Consider the following 10,970-nt stretch of genomic DNA (forward strand, 5'->3'; position numbering starts at 1 on the left):
CACAATTACTTAGAAAAGAAGCTAAGTACAATTGGAAAGAGGAGTGTGAAGAGAGTTTTTAAGAGCTTAATGGAAATTGACTACAGCACCAATGCCGATAGTCCCGGAAATGAATAAAGAGTATACCATCTACACAGATGCGGCAAAGAATGGACTAGGATGTGTTTTGATGCAAGAAGGAAGAGTTACAGTCTATGCATCACGACAACTTAGACCCCACGAGATAAATTATCCAACGCATGATTTAGAGCTTGCAGTCGTTGTGCATGCCCTGAAAATTTGGAGACATCATCTCTACGGAGTTAGATGTGAGATTTTCACGGACCACAAAAGTTTGAAATACTTTTTCGAGCAGAAGGATATTAACATGAGGCAAAAGAGATGGCTCGAATTAGTAAAGGATGTTGACTGCGACATTAATGGCAAGGCCAATGTAGTAGCCGATGCATTGAGCCGAAAGGTCTCGTCAAAGTTAGGATGTCTTCTCACGAGAGAGGAGCTTATAAAGGACTTTGACAAGATGAGGATAGAGATGATAAAACCACCAGGGACGATAGCGAGTATTGTTGCGACGATGCCTAGTTTGAGAAAAATAGTGATTGAAGCACAAGGAAAGATGAGACAATGAACAAGTTACGAGAAATGATAAGAGCAGGAGATCTCAAGAGTTACCAAAAAGCATCAGACAATGCTATCTTATTTGAGGGGAGAATATGCATTTCCCCCGATGATGAACTTAAGAATACGATCATGAGTGAGACTCATGACACGCCTTCCACCGCCTACCCAGGAGGCACAAAGATATATCAGGTTGTGAAAAAAAAAATTACATCACGTTTTTGGATGAGTTACAGAAAGAGTTGGGTACAAGGATGAATTTTAGCATAGCAGACGATAGACGATATGATAAGAACTACTATCCTTGATAGAGGAGTACATCGGGAGAATGTGTTGCCACTAATTGAGTTTGCCAATAAGATGTGAGACAAAGTTTCGAGATAGGAGACAAAGTTTTCTTGAAGGTTTCACCCTCAAAGGGGATGAATAGATTTGGAGTTAAAGGACAGCTTAGACCCAGAGTTATAAGTCCTTACGAGATATTGCAAAAGATAGGTCTAATAGCGTACAGGTTGGCTTTGCCACCTAGCTTTGGAAATGTGCATAACGTGTTTCACGTGTCACAATTGAGAGGATATATATTTTCGACCCAAACCATGGGGTTTACTAAGAAGAAATGATCTTAGAACCAGACTTGAGTTATGAAGAGAGACCTCAGATGATGCTAAATCATAAAATTCGGCAATTGATTAATAAGTCGATTGCATTTGATAAGGTCCAATGGAGATATTATAGTTAGAAAGAAGTGGAAAGAGAGCTTGAGGATAAGATGTGAGAGAAGTACCCGAAACATTTACAGGAGGTACAAATTTCAGGACGAAATTTATTTTAAGGGGGAGGGTATGTAATACCTGGGCTTTTGATGACGTGTTTAATTGCTTAAGTTTGAGTAATTAGGGTATAGATCCCTTGTTTGATTACTTTGTATAGAGATGAGGAGTTATATGGAGTTTTGTTGTTATATTTTGAAGATGTTGAGATGTTCTTTTGATGATGTGAGGATGATGTGGGATTTTATATCCGTAATTGAGTTTGAGTATTTGAATAATTCGAGATAATTATTTGAATGAGAACGGTGAACTCGGAAGTGAGATCTGAGTCCGTTACGACGTTTTGAAAATTTTGACTTTTTGACGATGAATAGTAAAATACTGCTATTTCATCTTTTTGTCGACTTTCAAAATCTTACGTGCACGTCGTCGAGAAATATTCTTAGTTTTTCGATACGAGTCCAATAATAAAAACTTTTATTTTTGGACGACGAGTGAATAGTGAATCGGGATTTCTCGATAAACGAACCGAGCTCGTTTATCAGATTTTCGAGAACAGGCTTACGTTTTCTATATTTATATAGAATTACGAGTGTAATGAAAGTGAGTAGAGGTTGAGAGGGCGAGTAACGATGAGTACGGGTAGTTAGTCGTTAAAACGAGACGAAACGAGATATTTAACGACTAAAGGATTAAATATCCTAAAATATCTAACCTACCCTACCCCTAACCACCCCCAACCGCCCAAACCCACCCACTCACACATATTACACGGCTGATATTCAGCCCACACACACAAACTCACGCAGCACACACACAAACACATTAAACACACACCATTCACACACAACACCATTTTAGCCTGAAGTTCAAGCTTTTGAGTTCCGATTTGAGCACCGAGACGAGCGCCGATCATCTTTTCGATCACGTATCTAAGTAGGTAAGATCTCTACCTACGTTTTGATGGTTTTCTTTTCGATTTTCGTCGACGTCGAAAAACGTCGATTCTCGACTTTATTTTGAAACGACGTCGGATCGTCGTAAAATTTTAGTATGTTGTTCTTGGGTAGATGTCGAGCATGTTTAATGAAGAGAGTAAGAACGGAACGAACCGTAGCTACGAAACTCATGAGGGCAGCCCCGTTTTTCGTCCGTTAGCTCGTCTTTCGATTTTTGTTTGATCGTTTTGACTTGATATTTGTGCTTAGGGGCATGCTAGGATCAATATATATTAAATTCGTATTTTTCCAAGCACGAAAATTGTATAAGTTTTTAGAGTATGATTATTTAAATTCGTGAAGTTTGGGACGTTGCATGATGAATATTATTGCGTATATGTGTTCTACCGTATCACATGAGCATGCTAGATTAATTTGGGAATTTTCGAGAAATGTTAGAAACGAGAAGCATGAGGACCGAATGGTTTGATGCCCGAATGTGAATATTTGATTTTTATTTGAATGATTTGAGTTTATATATGTGGTTATATTTATTTAAATATTGCACGTATAATTTACTTAGATTAATTTGAATACCGAGGTTCAAATTTGATGAAGGCCGCGAGTCATAAGACCAGAGACGAGCGATGCTCGAATTTAATTGAGTTAATTTGAGCATGCCAATGTGTTTAGAATAATTAAAAATATTTGTATTTAAATTTTGGAATTTATTTCCATTAAATACAAATTTTCTAATTATTCGATGATTTATTAAGTTGAGATATGTCATGTAAGTGAACTAGCACTGCATATGAGTTAATGCTATGTTAGTAAGACTATATGAATTATTTGAGTATTTATGAGATGAGCATGATTAGTGAGTTGTTGAGCTTTTTGAGTTGCATGAGAAATGCATATAAAATGACCAAGTATGAGAAGATAGCATGAATTAGATATATTGTGTTTCAATGAGAGAAATAAATTACAGAAGTATGTTAATTAATTAAAGTTGGAATTTAGTATTTAATTACTAAGTTGTAGATTTAATTGAGAATTATGAGCATATTAAATTGTTAAGATATAATTTATTATTTGAGTTAATATCGATTATGTGTCTAATTGGAGTGAGTGTGAGAGTTATGATTAACGCACATAAATGTTGGTATCTGACACTCGAACAATTGGTTTCGAGTATAAATGATAGTTTACAGATAAAGAGTTTTGATGATTTTGAATTAATTGGTTTGCGTTGAAGAGATGTCAAGATGTTAAGTTTTGAGTCCAGAGACGAGTTCACGTAGTGAGATTCACGCGTTGAAATCTCATGGCTGACATTATGTATGAATAGGTCATGCCGAAATTTTTAGTGAATACTTTGATGTATCATCAAATAATCATTATAAATTTTTAGTGAAACTAGGATTTGAGCATAGTCAATTCTTGTTGACCCGTGACTCAAATACATGCCTAATGGAAAGTTTAACTTTCTAATTGGTTTATTAGATGAGATGTGAGCGAATTGATCGGCTAAGAAAGTGGACTTTTCGATGAGTTAGCTATTTCTTTTAATTGAAGCGTTGCTAATTGTAACATAAGGATGTTATAATTAATGAGTCATGACAAGAGAGAATAATGATTATATTGATTAACAACCTAGAGAGATGAACATTAGAGATACTAATGTTTAATAAAAGAGATTAGATTATTAATCGAGTTTTCTTTTATAACTTCTCACTGATACTTCATAACGATGAAGGTCCTTTTGGGAAGTAACGACTTGAGGGAGAGAGTGACGTTACTCATTGATACAGAGACACAACGAGGTGGGCTTTCTTAAACACGTATATAGAGATCCCCTGCATGCAGGCCTCTTATACGAAATAAAATGAATGACATGATATAATTGTTAAGTTTCGATTTTATGAAAATGATCAAATGATGAATGGTTCTTTATGAAATGAAATGAAATGAAGGAAATTATTATATGAAGGATGTTATATTGAAGTTATTGCATTGCCAAAATTTTGATGTTTTGGTATGTTATCTATCTGCTTGAGATGAAGAATTCGGTCCTATGCTAGTGTAGATACTAGTAAGGATTTGTGTACACTGAGGTGGTCGTGAGTCATCGAGCGGGTTGGCCGATCACAGTGCTGCAGAGGGAGGCCTCCCTCTCAGTACTTGATGTTATAACAGATATGATACATACTTGATGAGAAAAGTCTGCGCAGACAACTTTGAGGAAATGAAAATGAGTTTAGCTAATACAGGGCCTTTCTACAAATTCCTTGTATTATGCATATGAAATGGCAATGACAATATTTATAGCTTTATAAGCACGAGATGAGATGAGATGTTTGGCATGTGTTCACTGAGTGCTTTTTGTACTCAGCCCTGCATATGTTTTTCAAAAATGTGCAGGTTGAGCCGGTGTGATGATGGTGCTGCAATGAGCGGAGTCTCCAGGGTTGTTAATAAACGAAGTTAACCTGTCTAGAATATGTCTTCATACATATGTCTAGCTACTTTCCGCTGCAAAATGTTATGATGTTATAGTATGTTATGTCATACTATGAGTCTTAAGAGAATGGTTTCATATGATGTACAACTTGATTAATAATAGTAATTAAGCTTTATGTTGTCTTTCATAGACTGTTTAAATGAGTATTAATGAGAAATTATGACGAGTTTTCTTATGTTGAGTATGTTTTACGGTTCCAAATGACGCCCATTTCTTCCCCTTATTCTTTAACCCCATCTCTAGTCGTAGATCACTCGACTTAACTATCCTTAGTTAGGGCGGGCTGCGACAAAAACTCCTTATCCCTATTGTAATAGACTAGAACTTTTCGAACTCAAGTGTTAGAGTTCATGTTTACTAGTTAGACTGCTGAAGACTGAAGACTGAAGATTGCTGCGAAAAGATAAAGTCAAATACTAATGTATTGACTGGACGAGAGTCTCACTGCACGATCGGTGAAAACTGAAGTATTATTGCGGACCACGTGGAATCAGCAGACTGATACTTATGACAAGTATCAGTTGACATTCTTCTTCGGACTGAATCGCTGAAACCGGCATTAAATGCTCCTGCAACCGCATTAAATGCAGAGATTTAGAAGATCGTCCTTTCTCTGCAGAGAGTTCTTATTTGGGGCAAGTTTTTCAAAGGCGCCCTACCTGCCATACCTTTGAGACGTCGTCCTTCACCAAAACAAGAACCTCAAAAATTGCCACCTCAGCCCAAGAAGTGACATTGTCTCACAACGGCATAAATCTCGAAGACATTCTCTCCAACAGAACTATTCGAAACTTTGCCTATAAATAGAGCTTGAGGAACACTGCAATTTTCATCGATTCAAACACACAAGCTGCACCTCTGCCAAATTTGGAACTCAACCATCAACTGCCTTCAAAAGTTTGAATCGAAAAAGAGAATCCCCAAAGTCTAAATCAGTTCACTGATTATCTATATTCTCTTATCACCTTAGGTAAATCATTGTATTATCCAAAGCCTAAGTTTTCAATTACTTGAGAGCTTGTTCTCAGTAATCTTAGTTGGAAGATTTCGAACCCCTTTTCAACCAAGCGAAAAGAGTGTTTGAGTAGAGCGAAGTTCAGACCAAAGTTCTGACTCCAGAGATCTTAGTGAAGCGCTACAAGGGCACGAGTGTGTCTTAGCGTGCTAAGAGCGAGCGAGAAATCCAACCCAGGGTGTTGGTACTGAAAATTTAATTTTCAGTTCAAGGTTTGGTGTACACCCGTAAATACACTTCGGTTTGTTGTGCACCCCTAAGCATTAGCCCAGAGTGTTTGTCAAACTAATCATCTGACCGTGGACGTAGGAATCTGTTTTCCGAACCATGTAAAAATTCCTTGTGTTCTTCCTGCTTTCAGTTTTTCCTTACTTGCATTTAACGTGTTTGATACTGAAACTAACTAACTGAAAATAGTAACTAAGGATTTCTTTAAGTGACAAACTTTTCTAAGGCAACTTGAACTAAGTTTAATTTCTGTTGCTTGTGTTATTAGTCAAACTGATAAATCTACGGATAATCAGTAAGATTCATAACACTCATCTATTTACGTTCAAATTCGATTGAAGCCTTTTCTGGACTGAAGTTATCTGACTGATCAGGATAACTGAAGTAATCCAGTGATAATATTATCAGTATCAGTTGCTTGCCTCTCTTCAACTAAAAACTGTTAAGTTCTCGTTTTCTTTCAAACATTAGTTTTCGTAAAAAAATAGCCATCGAGTGTATCTCCCCCATACACTTGTTCAGTCAACCCTCTGGGACCCAACAGAGTTCATCATGGCGGTGAACACGGAGGGAGGGAGAGAATTTAGGGTTTAGATCCGCCATTTTTAAAGAAGAAGAAGATCGGCGACAGGTATGGCGGCGCCGCTTAAGATCCCCAAAATTAAGGTTTTTTGGGGAGACAGAAGAAGAACAGCACGAGGGGAGAGAGCTGCAATCCTCTGTCTCACCACTCAAAGGTGGTTGATAGAAGCAGGACGGCGAGATCCAGGGTGGCGCCGCTTAGGCTCCCAAAAGTAGGGTTTTCTCATAAGCAAATTAAGGGGAAAGGGGCGGGGTGGCGCCGCTTAGTGGAGTGAGGGGATTTAGATTAGGGTAGGTTTTATGGTATTTGTATGTGAGATTAGTAATCCTTAACTAAGCTCTAATTAAAGCTCAAAATGGAAACATGCCAATATTATTGGGATAACCCAAAAAGAAAAACATGCCAAGATTAATGGGACGGATGGAGTAATAATTATCAACTTTTCTTACACAATTGTACTTGTGTAAGAAAAATGTAAGACTTTTAATAAAAATCAATGACAATCCATCAACATCTAAGGGCTAATTAGGATGTTCACTACAATTTGAGCATATGATCAAGTTTTTTTATAAAGATGCGCATATTTTATTACAACATAATAATGTGGGCATTTTTACACATTAAGACATTTTTAGATGGCCAAGAACCATAGAAGCATAGAGTACTTCTCAACACCATTCCCCTTTTTCTTTTTTTTTCTTTCTTTTTTTTCTTTTTTTTTTAATTTTCTATATCTATCTAATGGCAGAATTAATAATAGAGGAACACACAAAATTGGATTTAATGTGGATAATAAAGCCAAATTTGTCGCCGTTGTTGACCTCGTCTAACTTGGTCAGATAACAACCGCTTCAAACCTCTTCATCTCAATCGAAGATAACCTTAGCCGCTGCCACCTTGTCCAACAACGCTATTGATCCGAGGGATGAGCACGGATACGAGCGTCTTCCCTTATATTTCAAATCTTTCTTTTGTTTCAGATCATCTCTTTATTATGTCCTTTGAATCCAAATTCTCTAAAGGCCGAAAAAAATTACAATATATGTTTCACGGTTTGAAACTGTCAGTTCAACGGTTCCAAAAAATTCAAATGGGAATCGACTCAGATGGTGATGGTTATTTTTCCGATTCGAAATTGTTGATCATGATTTCAATTTCGGGCCAATTAGGCAGTTCCCAGCAACACCTCTATTTGGTTGTACTCTCTCCCGATCTCACATATATAGCTCGTTAGTTACTTCGTCCGTCCCTCAATATGCCATATTTTCTTATTTGGATGTTCTATTTTAATAAGTTGTTTTTTAATATGGAAAGTCAATACATAACAATATTCCTACATAATATTTACACCAAACATCATTGTTGCCCATACATAATTATCTCTCATTTGATTTAAAAAATAATATCTTTATTCCTCTCTTCTTTTTACACAAATATTTCCTGAAAAAAAGTTATTTTCTCTATTATATTTTATTATAAATTATATGTTTTTAACACCTATGCTAAATCGTGTGCGTGTGTTGGCCAAGCGGTAAAGGGTTAATGCCTAATGCCAAAGGTCTTGGGTTCGAGTCCCCTGTGACGCAGCCATTTAATTTCTTTATTTAATATTGTAAAATTATCAAAAAAAAAAAAAAAAACATCTATGCTAAATCATGTGTGGCCTATTGAATTGAGATGCTCAAATCATAGGTCACTATTAAATTGGGAGGGATGGAGTGATTTTAAAATCGAATATTATTATTATTATTATATATATATATATATATATATATATATATATATAGGGTGCGGTTATAGTGAGAACCACATTTATCGTGAGAACATAAGAACCATTAAAATCAATGCATCTACTATATAAATTAATGCATTCGCTATTAAATTTAATGCATCCGAAAATAATAAATTTTTTGCTCCCTTCAGGATTCGAACCCAGGATCTGCATTCATCCACCAAGATGATGCATCCACCGTAGATCTTGATGATCGAATGGTTTAAAATGGTTCTCTGTTCTAATTTTATTTAGTGGTTCTTATTTGAACCTCTCCCTATATATATATATATATATATATATATATATATATATATATATATATATATATTTGTCTTTTGTTTAGCCGTAAAATTGAATGGTTTAGTTATGGTATTAGTGCATCTGGATCTGGTTGCCGACACACATTCAAGTAACATAAATTGAAAGCACCTAATTTTCTGTTACAAGGTGGCAGTCAGACGTGACAATGCTCCAATCAAGTTCACGACGGCGATAGACGGCCATGATTCGAAGAGAGTTGGGGAGAGTAACAACATGTCAATATCTCATATCAAATTCGGATACACCTATGCCACCATTTTCAGGGACGGAGCCACTTATGCTACGCTACCAGATCGTCCGCACACTTTTTTTTTATTATTATATTTATATTGTATTCTTTTTCTTTTTTTTTTAAATTTTTATATAAAATTATAATATTATCCATATATTTTAAAATTCTAATTCCGCTTCTGCATGCCCTCATCGAACGTGCTAACCTAAATTCCAAGAAAATCACAAAGTGCAAAAGTCGAACCCGTAAACCAACCAATCATATCTTCCCATTAATAATTGAAAGGTAGATGAGATTTATTAATGATGTAAGTAGCCCATCTCAAACTAGACCCCTCTTTCCAAGAAACACAAAAATGGCTTCGCTCCCATTGCTCACAAGATTGAAGCTCCTCATGTTCGACTTGATAACATACATGAGCACACGCCGCGACGGCAGCGTCAACCAGCTCCTCTTCCGCCTCGTAGACTCCAAAACATCGGCACCCGCCACCAAACGCATCAACACCGTCCGCGTCTCCACCTCAGACATCACAATCGACCCCTCCCGCAACCTCTGGTTCCGCCTCTTCAACCCGGCCACGCCCACCTCCGAGCCGCTGCCCTTGATCGTATACTTCCACGGCGGCGGATTCGCCAATTACGCCCCAGACACCAAGCACTACAGCCACCTCTGCTGCCACCTAGCCGCCGGAACGCCTGCGGTCGTCGCGTCCGTCAACTACCGCCTCTGCCCCGACCACAAGTACCCTACCCAATACGAGGATGCCTTGGACGCGCTCAAATTCATCGATGCCAAATGCTCCGACGTTCTACCTGCCAACACCGACCTCGCCAGATGTTTCATCGGAGGCGACAGCGCAGGTGCTGCTTCCTATTCTTTTGTTTTTTCTACTGTCAAATTTGTCAAATGGCAGAGAGGAAGAAAGGAAAATTAGAGTGAAAAGGATTGAAAGAGGATGAAGAAACAAATAAAATATGTTTCCGTCCTTGCGCAGGTGGCAACATAGCTCATCATGTGACGGTGAGATTTCTGGAGAAAATGGAGCAATTCGATAAGATGAGGATCGCCGGAATTATAGGGCTGCAGCCCTTCTTCGGAGGCGAGGAACGGACGGAGTCGGAGGTGAGGCTGACGAAGGCACCGCTGCTTAGTGTGAAGCAAACGGATGTGTATTGGAGGGATTTTTTGCCGGATGGCGCGGACAGGAATCACCCTGCGGCCCACGTGTTTGGCGGCGGCGGAGTGAAGAATGTTGAATATCCGGCGAGTTTGGTGGTGGTGGGAGGGAATGATCCGCTGCAGGATTGGGACACAAGGTACGCTGAGTGGTTGAAGGATTGCGGGAAGCGGGTGGTGGTGGCTCACTATCCCAATGCCTTTCATGGTTTCTATGTGTTTCCTGAAATGCCTGAGTTTGCTCTCTGCATTCGTGATGTCGCCAATTTCGTCCGCCAACAACTACACTCCAACTGAATTTCAACCTTACTATAACAGAATTTGTTATTGAAAGAAAATGCAAATAGAATGTAGTTGTTCGTGTAAGAGAAAAGTATTGTGTTATTTCAAACGTAGTTGTTTGAATAAGAGATTAATGTTGTGTATTGTGATACATGTATGTAAGAACTGGGATAGTATCTGTGGGTTGTTATGGTTGATCAAAATCATAGTCTAAAGTGGGTCGGCAAAATCGAATATCATGGGAAGGTTAATTATAGTTTATAGCCTTACCTTTCAAAAAGTTTCAGTTTATACTCTTAAGTTTGATTTTTTTTTTTGTATAATCTAAGCTTGGAGAAATTATTTAATTATAACTATAATCACGTTAAAACTATAATTAACCTTTAGGTTAATTACTCAATCAAAATTAAAGAGCCCAACTCAAATTAAGGGTACCCTTTAAGTGCATTTGAGCCCAAACTAATTTTTTAAGAAGGTAGGGCCCGAAGGCACCATGATGAAGTCTGACT

General features: G+C 37.7%; 1 protein-coding gene across 1 annotated transcript; it reads left to right on the forward strand.

Annotated features, from left to right (window-relative positions):
- The first annotated feature begins 9,152 nt into the window (after positions 1-9,152).
- LOC131019933 (probable carboxylesterase 18) lies at positions 9,153-10,664 on the forward strand. The gene is made up of 2 exons (XM_057948556.1): positions 9,153-9,863; positions 9,998-10,664. The coding sequence occupies exons 1-2, from the start codon at positions 9,290-9,292 to the stop codon at positions 10,474-10,476; spliced, it is 1,053 nt and encodes a 350-aa protein (XP_057804539.1). The 5' UTR covers positions 9,153-9,289; the 3' UTR covers positions 10,477-10,664.
- Positions 10,665-10,970: the final 306 nt, after the last annotated feature.

Source organism: Salvia miltiorrhiza, chromosome 4 (genome assembly GCF_028751815.1).
Source record: "Salvia miltiorrhiza cultivar Shanhuang (shh) chromosome 4, IMPLAD_Smil_shh, whole genome shotgun sequence".
NCBI classification, from domain to species: Eukaryota; Viridiplantae; Streptophyta; class Magnoliopsida; order Lamiales; family Lamiaceae; genus Salvia; species Salvia miltiorrhiza.

Excerpts from the sequence above, each read along its gene's own strand:
- LOC131019933 (XM_057948556.1), top strand. The coding sequence starts at position 9,290 with ATGAGATTTATTAATGATGTAAGTAGCCCATCTCAAACTAGACCCCTC. Across the intron at positions 9,864-9,997 it reads CATCGGAGGCGACAGCGCAG|GTGGCAACATAGCTCATCAT; the intron begins GTGCTGCTTCCT and ends GTCCTTGCGCAG.